The sequence below is a fragment of the Rhipicephalus microplus genome, chromosome 1, assembly GCF_043290135.1.
Source record: "Rhipicephalus microplus isolate Deutch F79 chromosome 1, USDA_Rmic, whole genome shotgun sequence".
Taxonomy (NCBI): Eukaryota; Metazoa; Arthropoda; class Arachnida; order Ixodida; family Ixodidae; genus Rhipicephalus; species Rhipicephalus microplus.
In genome coordinates, this window is record NC_134700.1 from 169,419,246 (window position 1) to 169,444,730 (window position 25,485).

A 25,485-nucleotide genomic window follows, 5' to 3' on the forward strand; every position below is an offset into this window, starting at 1 on the left:
GTCCGCTGCGTCACGTAAACAAATGGCAGCACAGGTTTAAATGCCCAGCAGCGTTCAAATATTAATGCGTCCCTAATACATCATCGGCAGAAACATGATCTCAACCGGCTCGGCCAACGCAATGGCTAGCATCCAGGCGAGATGCGTAGAAGATATATCCTGCTGCATCGTGCGTGAATATTTGTCCCGCAAGGTAACGCACCGTTTTTGTTGACGTTTTCCTTAGATACCGGAAGCCCGGTGGTTTTGTGCCATCGTAGCGTTCTCATCCTGATACTCTTCGATCGACTCAGTTTCCCTTCGTGTTTACAGCAACAGTCTTTGTGCTTGTCCTCTAGGGACTAAAAGATACGCTGGCAAAGATGGACAACGAGTTGCCCCGGAACGAAGGTTGTTTTACTCTCAGGGACCAGCTGATCAGAGCTGTCTTTATGGAACGCCTCGTTAAAGAAAACAAGGTAAGAAAGGGCTTTCTTTCGGCAGAGCGTCTGTCTGCTTTCCTGAATCTTCAGGACACCGATCACGACGTTACTACTCAATCAGAAGCTGCTGTTTCGATATCTTGCGCGGAAAAAATTGCACTTGTTCGGAATATAAACTGCGAACGCGTGCGACTGGTTAGCGACACTTGTACGTGTGTCGCACCGTGCGCTTTTGATCGCGATGGAGTCCGACCGATATCGAGCTTCGTGATCATGATTAGGTTACACGCGCGAGACACCAGTCGCAGTCGAGAAACTCGATCCTGATCAGGGCTCCATCACTATCGAAAGCCGCCGTGCGACGCACGCATTCGATCAGAGATGTTGGCACTTCCCTATTGCCGGTTACAACCGCGGTGTAAGAATAGTTACACCGTAATTACACCCTAGGAATATTTGCAAGCTCCTCCCACAGGCGTCCCTCTCTCACCCAGAGATAATTTGCATAGAACCACTTTATGTCATTTTAGTGACGTCAGGCGTATTAAGCGAGAGTCGTGTAGGCGAGTTACTTGATCGGATTCGTGTTGGTGTCGCTGGTTTTTGGTTGAAAACTTGAGCTTCGTGGCAAATACCGGCAAAGTTTTCGACGTTGCTACTCAGCCAAACATAATATTGTAAGTGGCGACGTCTACCTTTTTGATTCCTTATGCACCTAGTTCAGAAAAAAAGTACTTACTGTTGGAAAGGAAACAGCGTAACTCGGCTCTCTTGCACTGATGATTGGCAGGCATGTCGCAATTTACTAAGGCAGAGCTTTTAATTACTTCTAGGTTGTACGGGTCTTTTTTTTTTTTTTTTTTGCACGATATTCATATTGGATGTGGACTACCAGTGCACCTTATATCATTTCAGGCAAGAGATTCACCTTTCCGTGCACTGCTTGAGATGTTGATCTACGAGAGACTGCAGAAAAAGAGTATCAAGTCAAAACATGATTCCAAAGTGAGCCTGGTTCCCAGTGCTGGTGACAGTGCAAGACACGTAGATATGAACATTAAAAACAACAACACTCACCTGCCTGTTGCATCGAAGGAAAGAAAGTCTGGAAGTAGTGACTCCCTGAGTTCGCTTGAGGGCGCCCTCCCCGTGAGAACCTTGGCGGATACAGACCGTCCTCAGTCGGCGCGAGGCAGGCGTGAGCCCGGAGGCTTCATAGTGCGCCGTACGGCAAAGAACGACATTGAATCCGTCCACCGTCTCATTTCCAAGTCGCAGCAATATCGCGACCCCACGAGGGTCACCAACTCGGCGATCCAGCGGATGGAAGAGGCGCTGAAGTATGAGCCTGGTTTTCATGACGGCGAAGGAGACCGCATTGACGCGAGCCATTTGCTCGGAAAGCTCGGAGGTCAGTAATCGGTATACTAATTAAAATAAATATGTTTGCTAAAATGACTGCTGTTGCTACTCTGGGTATTGTATAAAGCCAGTAAGGGATGAAGCCAAGGAAAGTGCAGGGGGCATTACTAACAGATGGCTTGCACTGACACCACTTATACAACCGCATTGGAGCACACCATGGACATGACATGAAGCCTGTCATGTCATATTAGTCTAATCAGAGCATCGTATGCAGTTTCTTGCAGCGTTCATGCAAAGAAACCAACAATGCTCTTGTCGCATCATTATCACATTGAAGCAGGTTAAACACTGCATTGATGTCATCAGAGTCATCACCTTGGAGTGCAAGTACGCTCAGAAGCTGGGTCCTTGACGTTACATGCAAGCTATATACAATATTTAATTGGAAGTGTAGTCATTATGAAATAAAGGAAAATGAGAGTCAATGGATAAAACAGCTTCACTGCCACTTGGAACTAAACTTAGAGCCTTTGTATTTTCTATGCGTTGCTGTGGCTTTTCCTCCTTCAGCTTTCATGTGTACGTGCGACCCCAAGAGATAGTGCCACTGTTCAAATATGTGAACCATTTTGTTTGCACGGTGGCATCATGTAATTGCCATCACGTTGGCAAACACTCGCAAGCTACTTTCACGATGTTAGGTCGCATAATCTAAGCACTCGTGCACATTTTTTAAATACCTTCTTCCTATTTATATAACATATGTATCTAATTGCAGTTTGCGTTTTGTCTAGTTTATGAAGTCTTTCATGTGAAGCCTCTTTTATGTCATATGTGCCTCAGAGCCTTGCACCCAGGTGGCTTTAGTTGCCACGGCAAGTTATTCATAATTTTTGCACTGGTTTGTATAAAGCCTCTTACATGCCTCAAAACAAAACAAAAGAAAAAAACTGTGGCAGGGTGTGCAGCTCAGTAGTGGAGCAAAAAGCTGTGTTTTTCAAAGTGCATGATCAATGGTCTTAAGGTATCACACTGAAGCAAACATAAAGGTTTATCCAAGTTAACAAGACATTTAACATCTGTGTTTTGCTTTAGTGTTTTTTTTTTCTGTAGCAGCCTGACAATAAATTGCATATTTAGGTGAGATTGATGAACTCTAGTCGGTGATGAAATGATGCCTTTTAATTGCCATGCAGGCAATTTCTCGGGTAGCAGCTCTCAAATGATCATGAGCTCAACCCTCCAGAGTGCCATGTCAGCGCGGAGCGCCGAACGGAAGCTGGCCAATAGAGTAGTGCACAGCAGGGAAGCACCAACCAGACCTGCGGATTCATCGCACTCTTCAAGAAGCTCGGCATTTCCTAACCTGCAACCGGAAATGGTGACAGAGTTAGATGCTGCTGTGTTACAACCGTCTCAGCAGATCAACTGCGAGGTGAGCTTCCAGTTGGGTAGGAAAATCTGCTGACTGTCAACCAAAGCAGATGCTCTTCTTTCAATGAAAGTGCAATGAACCTGAAAATAAATCAAATCAAGCTCTGGGCTGCCAGCTTGTCCTGAGAGGCTAAACCACTGTTCAGTCATAAGTTGCATAGCAATAAAAAAAATGCAAAAAGCAAGAAACGCCAGCCGCATTAAGAACTTTTAAATGTGCTTTTGTCATGGATAGAATTTCTTTTTACAATGGCTCCTCCCCACCTGATGGCATTTGTTCAAACATCGCATTTTATCTAACAAATATTTCAAGTCATACACTCCTTACCTCAAGGCTAGCGCATTGAAACACATGTTTGCAAAAGACGCAACGATGCAGCACTAGGAACAGTACTGCATACTAGCAGCACTAGTTGCGCTTTGTCCTCATGTCTTCTTTTGCATCTTCATGTGTTTTGTGCTATCAGTAAGCCCATATTTCAGATCTACAGAACTTCTAATGCTATTCTGGGCCAGTATGTTTCAAATCTTTCATGCGAGTGAACTCGTTCCTGCATTCGCTGCATTATCGAACGTGTGCTGCTATATACGAAACACTGTAAAGCTCTCGAGACAAAGGCAGTTTCCCTGGGGCAGTGTGAGAAACAGCAAAGTACTGTTGAAGCTCAGCCTGACCTCGACTGTTCGTACAGGAAACAAGTTAACAAGCCCTGCTCCTTCATGGCCTCGAAGGGGTTAACGGCCACACTACTGTTACTGAAAGCATTGTTAGAGCGAGAAAAATTGCAACAGTGTTGGGAGCAGCCATTGAAGTCCTATTCGTTATTTGGCATGGTATGGTTTGATTTAGAGTGAGAAAAGTAATAGGTTGGCTCAATTTATTCATTACACAAGACAAAAGTTCGTATTGCTACCATTTCGTCCCTCGGCTGCACTATCAAACGAGTAGGCTCACGCAAGGTTTTGCACAGTCCATGTCCTAGAAAAAGATAACTTTGTTGGCAATTTCTCATACTTTAGAATTTTTACTGTGTGCCATGAATGGAGGATTGTACTTTTTTAATGAGGTTTGCTTCTACAGGGTATCTACAAACCTCACATTTTAAAATTCTCTGAGTTTCCAAGGTTCTGCCTGAGTGATTTTGCTAAAATTCTCTTAATGGACCAACTTTTTTTTGTCCAAATGGGCTGATGCCATGTTGCAAGATGATCTAGTATGCACATTTAAAAATAAAACTTAGTCCGATTCGAATAGTACAAAATACAGTCAAAGCTCATTATGGCAAAGCCAGTAAAATAGGCAATTTAGGTCGTTATATCAGAGGTTCATTAACTAAAATTCGTCTTTTCAGGCAAAGTATACATGCCGATGGATTTATTTCTACGCTAAAAATACCACAAGAATGCTCGAATAATGTGGTGGTCTAAAACGCTTCTCTTTCTCTTTTTTTTTCCCCTTGCGATAAACATTAACTTGGTAGAGCCTCAGATCCTGCGACCTTGATTTGATGCTGCACTGGTGCGGCACACGTAAGGACGAAATAATTCCAGGTTTGACACACTGTGCAACTGCACCTGTCCCACTTCCGCTGCTTGTTATCAAAGTGTTGGGTGTTGGCTACATAATGCAATGCCAATGCTTGCATGTTACCCAGTTGAACAAGTTGCTCTCCACTCAGTCCTCCGAATGCACAACATCAAAAACTTTATGTTGCATTTAGAAAAAAGAAAGTGTCCATTTTGCCGCAAGAACGAAGCAATCTGATAACAAGGTAGAACTTTGAATGAATGTAGGCTATAGCAGCTACGGTCATAGCTAGAAATCTTTTTCAAGATTAGGGGTGTTGAGGTAGAGCACATAATCACGCTTTATACATGTTCTTGAATGCATTTGCATCTGTTTGTGTATTTATACTCTAAACTTAAGAACTTTAGGTGGGGTCTAAACTTCCTTAACCTACCCTCCACCCCACCCCTCCCGCCTGGCTGTGCCAGTGATAGCAGCTCACTACTACAAAACATATGGCTGCTGCAGCAAGCGAAGTGGTCTCTCTATATCTTCAATGGAAACTTTGCAACCAGAGCACATGTACAAAGGTATGAGCCATCTGCTCATCCCCCTTAAAGATTGAAACAAATACCGCCCCTGCTTCCCCCCTTCCAAGTCTTATATCCATGTGCCTTTTGAGCGAAGGAGATGTCTCCTTTCATCTCTTCTCGAGTCTCATTGGTTGGCAACATTTGTGCGCTCTTGTACACAGAACATACGACACACACAGTGATATACCTATATGTAATCGCGATCTAGACTTCATACGGAAGGTAATGGCGGCTGGCGGCACGAATGCTCGCCTGGAGTGCACCAAATCGGGCAAATGCGACCCACGCTGGCATCACGAATTCTGGACACCGCTATGCATTTGCATAGCTGCAGTATAGCAATTCAATTTTGTGACAGAACATCCCCAGTGTATGATAAGCAGTGGTGTGCCAAGTTATTGCGAGTTGCAGCCAGTGGCGGTGCCAGGATTTTTTTACTGAGGGAAACGAATGATAAGTCAGTTCTTTCAGGGGAGGGGGCTGGAAGGTGGGGAATCGGATTGAACATTGTCTTCTATGTTCGCTTTTTTTTTGGGGGGGGGGAGGTGGTAAAGGCAGGGCAGATAAAAATTTGGGTAATAAACTTTGGTTAAAGCTGTAGTTTTTTGAGCAGTTTTTTTTTGCTCTTCAAGGGCACTCCCTGCAGAAGATAGGGCATTGATTACCAATAGTGCATACTGTATTAATCTCCTGGTGTTCACACAGTGTTTACAGTCGAACCTCTCTATAAGAGGCATGCTCTGGGCAGCAATTCTTGTCTTTTATATGAGATGTCTCTTACAAGCAGGGTACCACGTGTGCATTTTCCTATCTACTTGTATTTTAGTGCACGCACACTGGTGTCTCTTATATCAATGTCTCTTATAATAAAGGGGTTTAACTGTAACACCTACAGTCTACTCTAATACCGCATTTTTTTTTCACATGGCATTAAGCTCTGCATTCTAAGATGTGCTGCTTTTGCATGCTCATAGCCCACCTCCCCAACTTCGCCAAAGTCATTTCTTCTTCGGAGCCAGAGCGCACCACGGCTGGAGTCGACGAGAAGGAAGTCAAATTCCGTTGTGGCCACTGGGAGTCCAAGGAGTCTGGCTAGCAGGGACAGCACTGGCGAGACCTATCCAAAGTTTTACACAAGCGCAAACTATGACATTGAAGTGAGCGACATCACTGACCAGGATGTGTACATTGACCCACTCGAGATCACTGAACAGCAGACCACCTTCAGGCCGATAACCCGACAGGAGGCCACCGTGAGTGGTGCATTTCTGCTCATTATTTTCAGGTGTGCGGTCATTAAGTACTAGAACTTTTTATTCGCTTGGTTGGTCAACTTCGTATGCAATGAAAGGTCAGAAAGATTGTCTACTTACTGAGCTGTGTAGGGCATGAACGTAGCTCGGCAATAAAAGGCGGAGCTTACTCGGGCTCACTCAGGAAACATATTTTGCACCTAGGGCTCACTCAGACTGAGACTCGCCATTGTTTTCCTCAACCCGACGCTTTTAGTTTTAGACCCACTAAAATTTTTCTCAGCAGGACTGACTTGGACGCAAATTCGCCAATACGCTATGCACCCCGACTCACTCAGACTTATCGGCCGATCTAAGTCTGAGCAAGTCAGCTTGTAAGTTAGTTAGCCAACCTGTGGATGTGAGTAGTAGTTCAAACTAAATGCGAGTGCTCACTATCATTGCCTACTGAGGTGATTATGGTGTTAAATTGCGTGCAGCGTGGGATAAAAACCAAGGGACAAAGAATCGGCAAAGACGCGTGCTGACCTCCTGCCAGTTCTTTGTTTAAAAAAAAAACATGCATAAATATTATGTACGCAAAGATAGCATACCTTCCTTCAAAGTTATTTCCTGCCTTTTTTCATTGTCCTCTCTTTATGTGACCATGAGCAGACCTCACATCTTTTAAAGTTCCTTGTTTAACTATCTCTTAGCTTACTAAATTAAACCTCCGACACTGTTTAGTTGAGCTACCAAGTTGTTACAGTAGCTCAGTGGCTACGCGGACGTGCTTTGAAGTCTGGTATCGAAGATTCGATTCACGCTGGCCATGCCATTTTGAAGGAGGTGCAATGCAATGATAATCCATTGACTGCTAAAGAACCGAAGGGGGTCAAAATAAATCTCAATGCCTAACCACTGCATGTCTCATACATATATTACTGTTTTGGCGCGTAAAATCTAGAATTAAGCATATTTTTTCCTGAAGTTAGGCAATCATTGTGACGAAACCATGCCGTTCTTGAATCCAGGAACTCAAGGAATTGCTATTTGGAACGCGAAACGGAAAATTTGGAGAGGAGTGGGCCTCACAAGGGTTCACTTTCACCAAGTCGAATGCTGTCCCATATGGCCTGCTGCAAAAACAGGTGTGTAAGTTATGCGCTTTGCGTTGCAAGCATGTTGCAACTATAGTGCATAAAGATATTTATGCATGTTTAATTTTCTTTAGTTTCGGCATAATTTTCACAGAATGTGCTTTTTCTTTTATGGGACCATTTTTCTGTTAATAATACCAGAAAGTAATCAACAGTAATCGAGCAGGGGTTGTTTTATGGCAGAACATTCTGTGAAGAGAAGTCTTCTTCCATTCTATGAAAAGAAGTCTTTCCATGTAATACATCTCTTTGTGAAAACACTAGCTCTGGCTTTAGACCTTCCACCCTTCATCATTGTGATAGCTTCAAGGGCATGTGAACATCACAGATTTTCTAACCGTGAATGAGATAATATTACACACTATAGTTAGCACTAAAATGTTAATGATGTCCTGTGACGCTTTTTCTTCTGGCAGTGCTGGAGTTTGTGTAGTGCCGAATACTGAGATGAACGCAAAAAGAATTACTGGAATCGGTACAGGGTAATGGAAGTAATGCCATCAAAGTTCTAGACACTACAGATGATAAGAAAATGTTCCCTTTCACATTTCATTCTCTCACTGGCATCAAAGACTAGTTTCAATCACCGCCCGCCTCTTACAGAGACATACCGGACAATGTGCCTTGTGGTTGCTGTTATCAGGGGCCTAAGTGGTCGACTGTCATGTTGTGCTTTGTATAACATAGCAAAAAAAAATTTAGGGTTGGGGGGTGCCACTCTCTGGCTATACCACTGGCCGTTGTGCAGCGCTCCTAGCGTTATTTGCAGTTGCTTTCATTCACATTTTTATAAAACAGGAATTATCTAGTATCTGACAAGGTATAAAGAGGGCTTTTATCAATTGTAGAGCACAATAGCGTGGCCTATGTGGGACCGTATGAATATTTCGCCTGACTTATTGCGTCAAACCAATCAAAACTCACAGCCTATGTCGTCACTCCCGTGTGGTGAAGCGTCACATTCGACCACAAAAATAGCCACTGTGTGTCACTCTAGCCCAAACCAAGTGTGGTTTCTTATTTTAAATGAAGTTATAACAGCTTTGTTATTGGTGTTGCCACTCATGCAATAATATCAGTGCAGTTCAAGAAGAAGTGATAAAAACAACACACTTAATTTGTGTTGCAATGCACGTTTAATGCTTGCTATAGTGCATACATAGCTGCATTTGGAAAAACAATGCTCAGCTTTAGTTTAATTGCATTTGTTGCTTTGTTTGGCCTTTTCTCTTCATGCATGAAAATGTAGAATGCCTTTTTCACGACCTATTTTTAAAAATTAATCAAATGTACACTTGTCTCTCTCATTTCCTGCTCTTTGTTGCGTTTTTATTTATATATTTTTCATCACTACCTTATCTTCATTTACTATTTTCTATGTACAAATGCATTATCTCATTAATTTTCCAGGGAGGACCATGTGGTGTGCTTGCAGCAGTACAAGCATACATGATCAAAGAGTTGCTGTGGCCAGAAGGGGGACTACAGGATGCCGATCCGAGGTATGGGTGACATGCTCGACGACAATAGGTTGGGGGGGTGGGGGTGGCAATCAGGACCTGTGCAAAGATTTTTTAGTTCGGTGGCACAGCGAACAATTCTTTATACTAGTTGGTAGTGAAGGAGCGCATTCCATCTCTTGGCATTGGTGTGGGAGGGGTGCAGTAATGGGAGAAAAAGTGGAGCTTAGTTACACGATTAACCAGGTGTGAATGATGGATGATAAGACAATGACCTTGTGTTACTGTGATAAGCAGTGTATATTACTAGCTTGAGCAGTAAACCTAGCACAATATATTTATCAAGCAGAAGACAGTGCTACAAAAGAGTAGTCTGTAGGCTTGCGCCAATATATTCGTGCCCTTCGAATATATTAAAATATTACAGTATTTGAATTCCTATCAATTAGAATTTTTGGAATTTTTAAGGTATTCGAAATGAACAAATGGTTGTTATTAAAGGGACACTAAAGGCAACTATCAAGTCGATGTTAATTGTTGAAATAGCGGCGCAGAAACTTCGTAGCGTTACTTTTGCGCCTAGGAAGGGCCAATTTTGAAATAAAAACAGGTTTTAGTAATTCGCATCGGGTTAGCGCACTTCAAATTACCCGCCTCAAGAAGCGAGCTGACCGGACCCATTCACGTCACTGTTGCCGTGCACAAAGTTGCCCAGCTTTACTGCGCTAGTAGCAGCAGACCGAAAGCAGCGGAAGCCACAGCAGCAACGATGGCCATTGATCAATTTCTCGTCATTGGCTTCGAGATCACAGACGTGTTTTGTTTCAACTGTGCCCTGCTAGATGGCTCCACCTGTTTCGTGTAACCACGCAAAAATTGAATTTTTAGACCACTCGCACCATTCACCATAGCAACGTCCGGCGATTCTTTTTTCCATTAATCGAGCAGAAACGAACAAGCAGCATTTTGTTGTGCCCCTTGATCTACGGAAGGTTCATTATTTAGTGCAGTTAGTTAGATTACTAGTGATTAATTGTAGGCGGTCCTTCCGATGTCATCGGGATCATTTTGAAAATGTCCTACTGTGGCGCTTGTGCTATTGTGCGTTTACTTTAATTTCTCGGTAAGTAGGGCACTATTGTTGATAATATCGTCGTTTTAGATGTTGTCATACATTGAGCTTTCGCTGTGGCGTAATTTGTTATTTGACTTCAGTGTCCCTTCAATTCATATCTAACCCTCCCACTTGTAAAGGTGGTTTCACTGCAGTGGAATGGTGCTGTACCATGAATACAGCTATCTAAATAAAATAGGTACTGCCACAAAGCCCGACTTCAATGTTAAAAAAACATATTACCCTCACACCGATTCGTCATTTTTTAAGTTTGAAAGCTTCTTATACAGGCTTATTCTCCAAATATAGTAAATTTCAGAACATAATGTATTTCACAGGTTATCAGTTGCATTTTATCGAAACTCAAATCCTGATACTACTTGAAGTTACTTCCCTTGAACGAAAAAGAATTGCCTTTGTACATGCCTTGTTTCAGCTAAAAAAAAAGTATTGGACAGGTTAGTCAAGTTCTGGGAAATATGCCCAATTTTTTTATAATACATGATCTAAACTATTCGAAATCAATTCAAAAGTATTTCACCAAATCTCTATTTGCTTAGAATTCGTTTCAAACCTAAAATTTACCGTTCGCACATTCCTAGTGGCCTGCGGTGGCTCTTTTATTATTTATCATGCTTTTCATGCATCATTACTGATGAAAACCATGTAACGTCAATGGCGTAAATAGGTGTTGACACAACCTCTACCTTGAAAAAAGAAAAGGTGCAGCCTGTTGTATGGCGCTGGAAAAATGTCTGCGGCCTAATTCTCCATGCATTCACTGTGGCACCACTGTGCGAGAGCAGGTTGTGACAGAGAAGCACTTCCACAGTTGCTTTTGTTATGTGCAACGCCGACTACAAGCAGGCCACAAATAATGCATTTTTTAGTTTCGATTACAGGTGGATTATTTCATCATTAGAATTACCGATTAAGTCGCAGATGTGAACGGGTTGCCAGAGGTGTGGAAATCTTATGCATAGTGGACATTAGTACTCTCCCTAGAGGTTGCCCATGTGGCTCTATCACTGGATGCGTGCACAGGTAACGAGCTTTTATCGGGAGGTTCTGCCTGAAAATTCTCTTGCTGTGTTTATTACTTCACAAGAACACATCCATCTGCTAATAGAAAACTACAGGAAAGACGAACAATTGTATCAAGTTTCCAATGTCATGCAACACTCACCTGAAATGAAGAGAACTCCTGGTTATTATGAATTGTTGCCGTTACGTTTGCACTTTTCTTTAGATGAAGCAGCGAGTGATGAAAGCATGTATCTGAGGAGGGCGTCCGAAAGATCCAGTCGCCGTTTCCTCCAAAATTCAACTTTTCCTCTTATCTCTTCTCTCTCCTGCCGGTTTGGAGTAAATTGACCAGCAGCTTAACACTTTTCTTGGAATTTTATGAGAAGGAAGGAAGGGTTTATACATAAACGGAAAACATTCCTTGAGAGAGGTTTATGCAAGAACCTATGTGCCAAATGCCTGTCGCTTGGCACTTAGTGGCTTAATTTCTGAGCAGCAGTTCTCAACACTGTAGGCTGCAGACGAACTCGTTATATTTCACAGTTGCATATTTTTTTGCTCTTGAGTTGCAGAACGACACACAACAGTTTCACGGCATCACTCTGAAAGAAAGGCTGACTGCCACACATGCACCTACACAAGAACCCTAGACAAGCATGGAAGATACGAGTAAAACTCATGAAGATCACACAGAAGAAAGCAAACAAACAATTATACAGTTAAGCCTGTGTTTAACAAACCTCCATATAATGAATTCCTCGATATTACGAAGTTTTTTTTATTCCCCGCCATTACTCCATTAACGCACATGTATTTGCGAAAGTAACAGCGGGAGACATTCTTCATAGTATAATGAATTTTCGCGACGGACAATCTGGGAACTTTGTCTTGGATTTTGTCGTTTTGGCACGAGCACGCGCGTCTTCCGCGGTTGCTCCACTGCTGACAAAGTTCGTCCTTTGGCAATTCACAACGCAACAGTAGTGTTGACTGAGGTCTTCATGGAGTGCAACTCAAGCTGTTGCGTCTGCTCTTTCCTCCGTTGTTCTGGCAAGCAACTTCGTGGCAGTTCAGTGACGTGTCCAACTAGTGAGGAGAAATTAAAACACTCAGACCTCAGTATACCAAAGTTGCATGTCCCACGGAAATAAGTTTGTTATATTCCAAAGTTCATTATAAAAGTTTATTTCTTACATTATATCTATTGCAAGGCTATTTTTCATTTACTTCGTTATAAACAATATTTCATTATATTATGTCAATATAATATTCATTATGTCAAGGCTTCAGTGTAGCTCTTTTTCTGAGTGCTCAGTGTGCAAACACACCTAATACTTTGTTCAATGGTTGTTTCCCACATGCTAGTTGCACTTGGTTGCACAGCGAAATGTGCAAGAGAGTCGGGCGTGTATCAACATCAGCGAGTATCAGCTGAAACGGTACTTGTGTCTGAAGTGCACTTTAATATTTGAATTCGCTTCATGCCCAAAATCTTGCTATTCGCGCAGTTCTACATAAAACACATTCCATTAGATCTGTATTACGAGGCTAGCCTGACAACAATCATACAATAACCTATCTTATGTGCTCAACAGGATGAGTGCCTGTCCCACTGATCTTCAACCCACCCTGTCTCGTATAAGCCGATCCCATCTAGAGCCTGCAGCCTGCCCAGGCCCATTTTTTTTTGTTGATACTGTTAACTAAGTTCACTATTTAACAGCAAATAATAACTGAGCCGATAACAGATAATGTTAACTATCTCAAGCCTCTGTTTGTTCGCGTATTCACTCACCTGTCTTTCTAAGTGTTATTGCTGTCATTTTTCATTCCACTGCATGCTTTATTGTCCATGACCTCTCAAGTTTCTTTGTTATCTTTCCAAGTTTCTACCCCGTATGTTAGGACTAGCGGATAAGAGATACGTAGTTTTGGGCTAGCTTTGTGAAACGGATCTAACAAAATGGGTTTCGTGTAGAGATAGATGTAGGTAAGTGTTTATGTAAGTGTTCAGTTGTAACTGCCCTGACTTTTGGCTTCACAATGCCCTGACTGCAGTGGTTTTGAAGTTGACGTCCCTCGAAGGAATGCTGCTCTGGCCAGGGCGCTTGCATTCATTCTCTGGCAAGCTGGTGACTCACACAGGGCTATAGTGGCAAAGTAAGGGAGTTGCTTCAAAGCTTATACATGGTCCGACTCATGGTATTTTTTTGCAACACAGCCCCACTGGAGTCAACATAGCCCAAACTGATGGCATCTTGGCTAGCGATGGCATCATAGAAACTGTAAGTTAGCCCTTATAGTATGTAATTAGCCAGTGCTAATCGCCATAGCTTGACTGAATCTCTCTTTGCAGTTGACACTATCAACGTTCACGTCAAAGGCAGCATTGCAGGAATACTACAGTTCTTGCATATTTAAAGTAAGTGTGGTTAGTTTGTGTACAGCAGTAGAAAAAAATGCAAATATAGCAGAATAGCATGTACTTATGAGTATGTGGCAAAGCCATTTGCTAAGCACTGGAAGCAGTGCCCCTTTGTGTGGCCATGCGTGGCTTTTCAGCATCGTTGCAAGCTCACACACTGCTTCTTCATAACCAGACCTAGGTGATCATACAGCTAAACTTGACCTAATCTGGCTCAACATAATGCTATCTTTGCCTTTCTATGTCCATCACATTTTGTGCCCTGTTGTCACTACAACCACATATAAATAGCCCCTTTTACTATTTTACACCCATACCAGCCACCACTGAGCACAAGATAGGTAACACAAGACAGGGTACATTATACTGTAACTTGAAAGAATTTGATTAAGGCGTTCTTGAATGTAACTACCGTGGAGGCACTTTTGCAGCGGTATTCTCAATAGATGCTCTGCTTTCTTATGCATTCACAGGCTATTACTATAATTCTTAAGTTTAGTTGGTTGGACTAACTACGACTATTTTGGATCTACAGTTACAAGAGGAAAATTGTTCGAGCTGCGTTGCTTTTTTGATATCCGTCCTAATGACGCATGGCCTGGAAAGGCAAGTTTCGCATGCAATACTAACCTGTCATTTTTGTTTCCAGTTGTGACATGTGACTCATTTCTTTAAAACTTTTTGAACTTGCAGGATTCGGGAAGAAATGGATGAAAGAAACAGCTCGCTTATTGGAAAACACAGCCATTGTAACCAGGTGATTGATTTCGTGGCACTTTTGGGATTTCTTCCTTGTGTTTCTTCTGTCAGTGCCAGTACGCTATAATTGCAGAGGAATAAGCAAAGCAGCTTAAGTAGGTTTTTACTTGTGTTTATGTTTCAATTGTGTGATGTTTTTTTGGACCCTTAAGAATGAAATAAGTTCATGAAAACCTTTTAACTTAACCAAAGTAGTTATGAGATACAGGGAAATGAAAATGGATTCAATTGAAACTATAAATAACACACTTTATGCTCTTTCTGGCTTTGCATGGCTGTGTAAAATAAAAAATGAGCCCTTGATTTATTCACGCTTTATTTGTTCAGCTGTAGCAGAACCAAATTGGGATTATTTCAAGGAATTTGATCACTGTCAGCCGCATCTACCACAAATGCCCTTTTCGAAGGCTCACTGAAAAATTTTTGCAGGAGGTTGTCAATCTTTTGCTTGTGGGCAAAGCCGTCACCAATGTCTTTGACAACAAACTGTGTTTTGGGAATGAAGAAACGACTGTGCTAAGGGGCATCACCTCCCGGTCAAACATAGGTCTTCTCTCGCTCTATGAACACTACAAGTCCTGCCAAGTAAGTCGACGCATATACAGTACATATATAATCTTTTTCGTGCCTATACTCATGCTCTGCAGTACTTATATTGAAAACACATTAAAAAACGGGAAACTTAAAATGGAAACTTAAAATTTGTTATGGAAGTAAAATCTTGGTATCACTCTAAATGGAACTAAAAGGTGATGCATGTAAGACAAGGAGACTAAATGTGCAAATGGTACAATCCTTTAGATTCAGAACCATAAGAACAGTAAATCTGGACATTACCATTAAAAGTGCAATTACTGGAGACTCTACCAGACTACTTTGAACAGCACAGTTGCTATTAACCAAGCCAACCATATGAGCAATTTTCCTAAGAAATGATGGCAATTAAAGTTACCTTGATTCGTTATACATAAAATAGAACTAAATTTTTTTTGTCGATTTGACACAATAATAAATTTCATAGTGACATTATTGTTCTTAAATTATGACATTTAATACCATCATGCAATGGCAATAAATTATTTTGTTATACAACACCAGCCATACAGTTAAGTTATCAATAATTTAACAGCCTCGGCATTTCCGTTTATTGTGAAGCAACGGTTAAAAAAGACTTTTCAAATAGTGCAGTAGCATTGGTTACACTGTTATTACAATAACAGGCCTACAATTTAGCCTGCTTGCCCTGTAGCCAGAATTCTTCTAATAGTCATGTGCTGAAATCAACATTCTTTGATTAGTATAGTGAGTATGGTAGCCGCCATTCAACTGTGTAATAATTTCCCTGAGTAACTTAAGAGGCTGCTTGTAGGGTTGCTTACTTTTGAAACATGACATACTGACATGTCAGGCCCACAACATCTAAACAACATCTAAAAAATAAACCCATTATACTGAGACAAAAAGAGAAGTTCAGAGATGAAAGATATCTTTGGAGGTATTATCAGCATCTTAAACATCTTGAACTTGAAAGTTACCTCGAGGAATTCTGAGCTTCTTCACTTAGCGTGGTCAAGCTTTACTTCAGAGGAATTAATGTTCCAGCTGTTGTCACAGTTCTGAATAAATTTAAAGTATTTTTATATTATATTGCTACATTTTAATGTACCTCGAAATAATGCTCATATGTAAATGCTAATTAACAATTTTACAGGAGATTACCAATGTTGTGGGTAGGGATTGCTACTTTATTCAGTTGAGAGTTCATTATCAAAAGTGTACAGCATGAAAGGCATGGACACATGAGACTAAATTTGTGTTAGTAAACTGTTTGTCCCATGAAAATTGCTTACTTTTTACTTTATGACAGATCTGTACTCCCAGCAGTCTTTTTTGTTGTAATGTTTCTCTGAAATTTCTGAGGGTAACATCGAAGTGAATGAAGCTCTTGCATACGATGCCTTTTTCTGGGAATGCCTGGGCGAAAGCTGGTGCATATATTCCAGTTGTAAGGCAGTAGTTATGTAAAGACGCTGGCTCATATTGAGCACGTGTCATACATTGCTCGGTTGTGCGGCTTGGTGATGCCTTTGCCGCCACCAACGAGCTTGTCCAAGGTGAATTCTTCTCATGAATAATGTTTGTTCCATCTCGCCACTTGTGCGATATTCTGTTCAAGCTCTTTGCGACTGACTTCGTGAGTCTTCTCACTCATTCTCAAGTCATCTTTTTGACCACTTTTTTTCATATTTACATTAAAATTATTACGAATCACACTTTCTGTACCTTCCTTGGCATCAGTGTTAGTTCTGATTATTATTCTGTCTACCAAAAAAAAAAAAAAAACGAGCCTTCCTTCATTCTCGCGTAAAAGTAGAAAAAACACGTTGTTGCTGATGCCTGCATTTTTCAAGTGCACAGCACTTTAGAACCATGACTTGTCATTTGTCCGTAGGTCTCATGTGGCACGACCCAACTAAATATCAAGTGGCCAATACAGGCCTAAAACAAGTCAAGCAATGCTCAAAACTGCCTTGAAATAAACAAACAAGATCTAAAACAGCATAAAATAACCCAAAAGTAATCGCAATGATAACCTAAAATTGCTAAAAACGCTTCAGAAACATGCGGCTGATACCCACGCTATGCAAAATAGGGTGCCAGTGCCCCGCCGAACGTGTGCCTGCTCCTCTATACTGTCATTCCTCCAGTGCCTTCATCGCTACATCAGAAGGGGGGAAGCAGTATAATGGAACTTGTTGCAGGCGACACTTATCTCAACTGCCGTAACAAGCAGGAAGTTGATAGAGCGCACGAAAAGGTAGCGTGCATGTCACGCATAGAGTTTCAAATCTCTCTAACAAGATTCAAATTATGCCCGGTAATCCTACACACTTTTTCAAACATTGGCGAGATAGACGAATTGGCGAACAGAGCAGTGGGAGCTCTACGAACGAAAATCGCTGGGTGACATGCTACTCACTTCCTCAAGTTGCAGAATGGTGGAGCTGCATTTAGCACGAGGTTTAGGAAGACTCCGATCACTACACGACTTTTTTTTTGTTTTGTTTTGTCATAGCTCTTTAGAGACATGTTTTATGAGTGCAGTAAATGGAATGTTGTCCTTTGTCTCTCTCGTAAGGTTGGCTCGTACTACAAGGACCCCAAGTACCCAATCTGGATCGTGCTTAGCGAAAGCCACTTTTCAGTGCTTTTTTCAAAGTCATTCTTGGCCCTTGCCCCTGAAGATGAAAAATTTGACCTTTTCTACTATGATGGTCTGAACAAGCAGGAGGAGGAAGTACGGCTAACAATCGGTGCGTCAATCTTTTTTTGTCCAATTTTTACATCTCTATAGAAAAATGTGATAGCAGCAGAGCTTGTTGTGATGGCAGCATCCTGTCAGCTTCTATAGCACTAGCTTCAGGATATGCATACCACGAAAGCATGAAAACACCTGGCTTTTGGAAAACGACCTCACTAATGCTATTGTGTTAAATAGAATGGCAAAGCACTCGAAATAATGAGAACCTAACCATAGAACAACAATAATTTGAAAGTCGGCATTTCACCGGCACACAGCTTATCTTTAACAAAAAGAAACTAGGAATACGTATGCAGGATGCTCCTTACCATTAGAGTCGCATTGAGGTTTTTGTAGATGTGTTTAGCATGGTCTATCCGTTTGTTTGCTGCTAGCACCTACAAACGCATGTGGCTAAAACTAAAGTTACTAATGACTGTGATTTGACGTAAGACCAATGGTGTTTCGCAAACAATATGGCCACTTTGCCATCGTTATTCTTACTGACAGCTGTAAATACACATAAAAGTCCTCTGAATTTGACTTCACAAGTTAAGCTCAAAGGAGCATGCAGTCTCAAAGGTCATTTTTCACGGCAACTGTTACGATGATTTGATTTATCATTCCAAAACTGCAAAGCCCAAAGGTGCACAAGTAATTTTTCCTTCTTAATTCAGCATTAAAGTGTTCTCGTAATTGACATGCTACTTGCGTCTTTTTTTTTATTTTACTATGTTTGAAAGAGCTAGAGTATTGCAACGTTCAGCAATCTATAGTCCAGAGGTACTTTAATGTGTGCAACTCTGGTTGTCTGGTGGTATTTGTTCCGGAAGTCAGTTTTTCCATTGCTTAGTGAACTCTCATATTACAAATTTTGAGCTTAGTTAGCAGCTTGCTTAGTTGATTTCAAATTTCGAAGTCAGGCCTGCAACAGTATCTTCTTCCCCATGAGCTTTGAAAGATACGGTTAGGTTGAATACGCAAGACTAACAGCGTGTCACTGTACTGCTACACCAACATGCTCTTAGTTGTGATGTGTACTATCAACTTGCCCCAAGATTTACTGTTCATAGTTGAGGATTGCTTTTTCTGTTGCAGACCCAACGGCAGGAATTAGTAATGAGGACGTCATAATGACACCTCCACTAGAGCTTTGCATCAGAACAAGGTGACTTTTACATGTTTCTTTACAATTAGCAGCAACATGATGCGCTTTCGGACTGGAGCACTGGCCCGCAGATTGCAAAGGGTGAATTATAGCAAAGCCCTTTAAAAGCCATTGAAAGCATCTAGTAATAACAGTTCCTGTAGCATCAAATAACCAAATGAGTTCTCTGGAAATTTTAAACTTGGGCAGAATTATTAGCAGTTTTAGGAGACCCACAACAACAGTGGTGTGGCTACAATGCTATAGAACTCAAAGTTGCCGGTTGTCTTAGTCGTGGTGCCCTCATGTTGATGATGGCAAAATGCAAAAATGCTTATTTACTTACATTCAGAACCACATTTAAAAACACTTTAAGAAGTCAGAATCACCAAGCACAGCGATAATGCCATAATGATGTAGCAGCTACAAAAAAAGTGTTCTATTACAAGGAATGTTTGGTGATACAGTATAACAATAATAATAATAATATTAAAAAGCAATGAAAAATCATATAGGTGAAACAATATTGGTATAAACATAAGTAATTTTTTACAATTACCTAATAATGTACAAATTAGCAAAATCAGCTTCAAGTGCAATAAAGAAATTTGCAAAGCTTGCACTGAGCTGCGCAAGCCTTGAAACAACAAAAATGGACGATTTTCAAGACCAACCTGCTTGCCGCAGTCACTTACCAGCCATGTGTTGTTTAACTAACTGATGCTTTCTCAGTTTTTATTGGACCAGTAGTGAGTAGCGGGATTCATCCAATTTCTGAGGTGCATACCCGTTAATGATGATGATAGTTTTGTGGATAGACTTGCAAGGCCAAGCAGTTTCGCTGTTAAATGTGCTAGCATGTTTGAGTGGCGGAAGGCGAGTTCTCCAGGCATATTCGATTGACTCTACTGGAGTGTCACTTTCTGACCCAAGCCTCAAAGTGACAACATTGGTGTAGTCTGGCAAAGACATGGGGCCACGTGAGGCACCTTTTGCCAGTTACCATGCACAGTACCATCCACTGTTGAAAGGAGCACTCTAATGTGCACCGGTCTTATAGTGGGCTCCACAACTACAAATAGACGTAACAACCTTGTTCGTACACGGCACTAGTCTACCAAAAGAGTCAGAACAGTCAACCAGCAGTAGTCTTATGACAATTTAAGCCACTGTGCTTTTGCCAGAGAGCGAAATCCAGACTTGGTGGGCACAAAAGTGTTTCCTTTAACAGTAAACCCATCTGTACATTGCACAGAAACGTGGCAGCAGCCATGTCACCCGATTCAAAATGAATTCACTCTTGCTACGTGCTGCTTAGCAATTATCGCAAGAAATTATTCGTAAAATAGGCCTTCATTTTATATGTTATGGCAAGGACAAAGTATTTACAGTGGCTTCTGTTACTTTTATCACATGTATGTTTCAGTCTGCTAGTCCCGAGGTACTTGTTTAAAAATACAGTATGATAACAAAGAGAAGTGTTAATGAAAGGGGGAAGAACTGAGCTGTGCACGTTGCAGACCCCACCCACTCCACCCCCTACCGCCTTTGTGAAACCCAGCAGCGAGATCAGGCGCATTCTAAGGTGCTTCGTTCATCAGTTGTATTCGTACACGAAACTGCTAGTTTTTGCTATATTTTTTTCTAAATGCCATGTGTAAATATTTAAGTTACCATCGCCACTGCATGACAGAGCACTTTTTCCAATACCTCTGCACAGGGTCTGCCTTTTGCCTCGCTCGAATATCCGTGCATGTAGTTTAAAACACTATCTGCGTTCACATACATCTGAGATCGAGGCTGTGTGGCGCTGCATCAGACTAGAAGAGAACTTAGTTGTATACAGCATATATTCATTACCATCCAAAGGCAAGAAAGATTCAATATTGACTTTATAATATCTGGTAGTCTCTATACTCGTTTTTGGTTCACCTGTGTTTGATACCAAAGTCCTTGCTAGGTGGGTAGTCAGCAGCAGTTGCGATGGTTGTCCGAATCATAAATGTGAAATAAAAGCTCTGCAGTTGCGATTTTGTAGCTTTTATCCTATAATTGAATAGGCTTCAGCGCAATTTAGATGAAGATTATGAAGACACAAAGAACACAGACGGGCGCTGTGTGTCTCCTATGGTCTTCGTCTAAATTGCGCTGAAGTCTATCTAATTATGTACCAACTCACCCAAGTCAAAGTCCTTTATCTATAAGTGTCAGCAATTTTTTTCTTTTCTTTTTCTTTCTTTGCTTCGCAGGTGGCAAGGTGCATCTGTGTCATGGAACGAGGGTGGGCCATTGCCGTGAACCATTGCCCCACTTTGAAAATTCGTTCTACCTCGTGCAGTAGATGCACGTGTTTTATTTCTCTCCCTTTATTACACTATAGAAACACGAAACCAAAATTTTGAGCTTTTATAATAAATATGCTTGTCATGTACAGTTAGCTAAATCGTATTACAGGGATGCATACTATGAACATGGCTTCGAGATTGTGTGTGGTCGGTCTATTCAGAATTTAGCATTTTTGATTTTTGCTATTGTACCTGCTCAAGATTTGTTGACATGCTTGATGATGTTAATTTGATGACTCGATATGACATTGCTACATATGATCTCCTGAGCTGTATTGTAAATGCTTTTTTTTCTGTGATATGCATTTTTCAAATGTACAGACATATGCTATTCACTAGTCTAGAGTTTGTGAGCATTGCACTATGAACAAAAAAAAAATCTGGTAGGTAGTCTTATCAAATGGAATATGTCAAGAAACCAAAGCCATGTTTGTTTATTAGATGTTTGTTTACTGGGTGATACACTATTATCTGCCTTAACATTTTGTTAAAAAGACACCAGGAAGTGCATAAATCAGCCTCGTTAAATGGACCAGGAAATTATATTCAGTTTAACAGGAATTCTATTTACTGAAAGCCTAACTAGGTTGAGGTATTCAGGTATGAAAACAATTATATTATAGGCAGTTTTTCTATTTAAGCAGCAATTCTGTTTAAGAGATTTGTTTAGTGAGTCTCTACTGTAAACTAAAAAGAAGACAAGGTGCTTTAGCATAGCAGTCACAGTTATTATGTGGTAGATGTTTTCCATGAATTAAAAATCCACGCAATGCTTGCTTGACAGATTATCACTTTTTAAGTGTGGCTTTTTTCACTGTAGATAGGCATTGTGATAAAACGTTAAAGCTCTATTCACTCTGCTATGAGAAAGAAAGTGCCTGTATATATTGCGTACATGTGTACATTTAGTGCTTAAATTGCCGATTCTGCTTTCTGCAGCGATTCTTGCAGCATCTATTGCCAAATTCACATAGATGCACGAATTATATGTCTGAGCAAGCATTGTTTTTTTTTTACAAATGCAAGACCTCTTGCTCTCAGGAGGGGTTCGAACTCAAGCCACTTTTGTTGAGATTTTGGTGCGTTTTTGCCTGTTTTGAAAGGAAATACTTTTTTGAAATCCAGTCATAAGATCTACGTAATAGCCAACACTTGGATCTCCTCTGTATTGTGGCGTAATGTATTCTCTTCTGTGTGGAGCACAGCCCGTTTGCTCTGTGAAGCCATTGTGCCCATGGTACGTGACGTCGACATTTTAAGACCTGTAATGCCACTCACTATTAGTACAGGTAGATGAGTGCTGTTGTAAGATTATGTAAATGTGCTTATACAAGATGCAAGCTGGGTGCCGTATCGCATCCAAAACTTAAATTGAAACTGATTAGACGTCACGATTTGACTCTGACAAAGCTGGCCACATTTCCTTTTTCACTTTCTGATGTTTTTATGCGTGCTCATCTTAGTGTGTTTGTATATGTACTGTTTATGGTCTTGGATTTTATTCTGACAGTCCATGTTTTTCACTTTTTTGTATTATTTATACAGCAGAGTATCTTTCAGAGTGTTTGCATTTTTTAAATTCCTTTCTCATTATAAGTAAACAAGCTTTCATCTCTCATCTTTCATTTCTCATTTTTACTATATTGCCTTTAAGTGGTGTTGTATATACGTTTCTTCCTGGCAATGAAGTCATATCACTCACTACTGTTTTTATTTATTATTGTTGTTTTCATCATTTTTTGCACTGTGGAAACTGTTACTATACTTTAGTTAGTGGGGAAAGTGAACTTTGCAGCTTTCAACACAATTTATATGGTTACGCGAGATTGAGATGTCCATAAGCAACAAGTCGTTCGCTTCACACATGACAGAATGTCGCCCCCGTCATTTGCATTCACTTCTATAAATGCGGTTATTGTGATACATGTTAGTTGTGTATACCGTTGCAAAACATTTAGAAATTATGTTGTGCAACAACTCGGCACGGAATTGGGGTCTCAACTTATCACTTAGATCAGTAGAACATACGCGTCCTCTACAGTGTGAAAGTAGGTTACTGCCTATTCTAATCTTCACACACACACACAAACACACACACACACACACACACACACACACACACACACACACACACACACACACACACACGCACGCACGCACGCACACACACACACGCACACACACACACACACACACACTAAAAATAACATAATAGAGCTGGTCATCAAAGGGGTAATGACACAATTTTTCTGTCATTTCTTTGCATCAAATAAAAGACCAAGCCCTAAAGAGTAATAAATATGTGCTTTTAAACATCAGTGTGCTCTGAAAAATCAATGCCAATGTGCTTTAAAAGCAAGTTCCAGTTCCTACTGTATGCTAATGTCATTTCATGGCATAAGCTTACATTCATGTGCTTGTGCAAGATAGCATGATGTTCACTCAATGACTGTCTGTCGCACACCACGTTTCTGGCAGGCAAACACTCGATCTGCAATGAATGAAATTGTCTTTTGGTTCTTACTACCAGAACAAGACATGTGCAAGATGCCCAGATTGCCAACTTGGCAAACCATTTCGCATTCTACCCGTTCTCATGTGCACGGGACTTGCCTGATGGCGATGCCATGCGAGAAGGCTCGTGCATCAGAAACATGGAGCACGTAGTAGTCATGCATACACGACAACAGAGTGCAAGTTGAACTTTACTCGCTCACTTCATGGGTTTGCTGAACTACATCCACACGCAAAAGCAGATGATTGAGGAAGCAACTTTGTATGTTTTCGTACCCGACACAACTAGCCATACTGTGGTGAAGTCACTTGACCTTGTACTGTCACTCAACATCATGCTAATGTCGACGTCACAAGGTGTGCCACGCTTACGTTGACATTAATGTTAAATCTTATATCAATTCAGATTTGCTCAGAGCAGTCCTGTTTGTATGGCAGAGTAAACTCGAATGAAAAAATTGGCGTCAGTACCACTTCAGTGCAGAGGCCCCTACGTTTAATGCTGAGCAATTATTTAAATACAGGTCAGCAAACGTCTGTTCTTTAGCTTGAAAAGGCAGTTTTGCATTAGAGTTTTGCATTTTGCATTGCATTCATTGCTATTAAAGATGCTGTGATATCTACGTGTTTTTGCACTTGAATAAAAATAAGGGTGCTTATCTCTACCTTTTTCATTTATCCTTTTCTTATGCTACTACTACCTGCAGTCACAGTGTCATAGACGCACTCTGATTTACATCGAGCCGTGCATGCCAGTTTGAGTGAGCCCAAGTGAGTAATATCTTGGTTAGCTCGAATTCCAAACGAGTCTGGGTTGAGAAAAATTGAGCGAGTTTTTTTGAAGAAAACAATGGCAAGTGCGAGCCGAGTGTCCATTAATTATGGGGAGGTATGTTTCATGAGTGAGTCAGATTAAGCTCCTCATTGTTTTGCCGACGTCTCGTCCTAACTACTCGCAGCTTCAGCAAAACTATCAGTATTATGTTGGCTCACATTAATGCACTAATTATGCCTACTCACCCATCATCCTAGTAGCCTTTCTATGCCAGTTCATTCAATCTTAATTGAAGACGTGCAAGAGTTATGAAGAATGGAGGGTTTTTTTCACAGGAATGTCCTGTAAAAAGATTCTGTGCGAGTCATCACTTTCAATGAAAATGTCCTTAATGTATTCCAACCACTAATAACTCTCATTTGGAGGGTAAGAGATCAAAAATGCCAGGTAGAGCACAGATTATACGAGATATCGGTGTTAAAAACATTGACACCTTGCACGAAACAGCTAATAGCGCGCTAACGAACTTGTGAGTCTACTCACCTAGATAGAGCCGACAGTCTGAGCGAGTTCAACTTAGAAAAAAGTTTTAGTGAATCTGAGTTTAAGTGGGTCTGCTTGAAGAAAGCATTGGCGAGTGCAAGTCTGAGTGCGCCATAAGGGAAAGGTATGCTCGATGAGAAAGTTTCGGTGGTCTCTAAATTTTTTGCCGACTTATGCCGGCATCACTGGAAAAAAAACCACCACGCTGCTTCAAAATTGCAAGAGGGCTTGAGTCCAATATTTACATTACATATGAAAGCACTGGCGAAAATTGGTACTAAGTAAATATCAGTACCTTCGACAGGGCTTTGGGAAAACATATCGGTAAAATAGAGCTTTGTGTAAGACCGCCCAAGACACGCA

General features: G+C 41.1%; 1 protein-coding gene across 2 annotated transcripts; it reads left to right on the plus strand.

The window, feature by feature from the left end:
• LOC119178220 (putative ubiquitin carboxyl-terminal hydrolase MINDY-4) lies at positions 1–24,469 on the plus strand. 2 transcript variants are annotated; one of them, XM_037429414.2, is made up of 16 exons: positions 1–193; positions 339–458; positions 1,338–1,833; positions 2,984–3,222; positions 6,296–6,574; positions 7,588–7,704; positions 9,124–9,215; positions 13,372–13,473; positions 13,535–13,598; positions 13,670–13,735; positions 14,274–14,344; positions 14,432–14,495; positions 14,927–15,082; positions 17,637–17,811; positions 18,897–18,966; positions 21,195–24,469. In XM_037429414.2, exons 1-16 carry the CDS (start codon positions 95–97, stop codon positions 21,241–21,243), a joined length of 2,259 nt encoding a protein of 752 aa, XP_037285311.2. In that variant the 5' UTR covers positions 1–94; the 3' UTR covers positions 21,244–24,469. The 2 variants fall into 2 exon arrangements, with proteins under 2 accessions (XP_037285311.2, XP_037285312.2); XM_037429415.2 differs by having other exon boundaries at positions 35–193; positions 313–458.
• Positions 24,470–25,485: the final 1,016 nt, after the last annotated feature.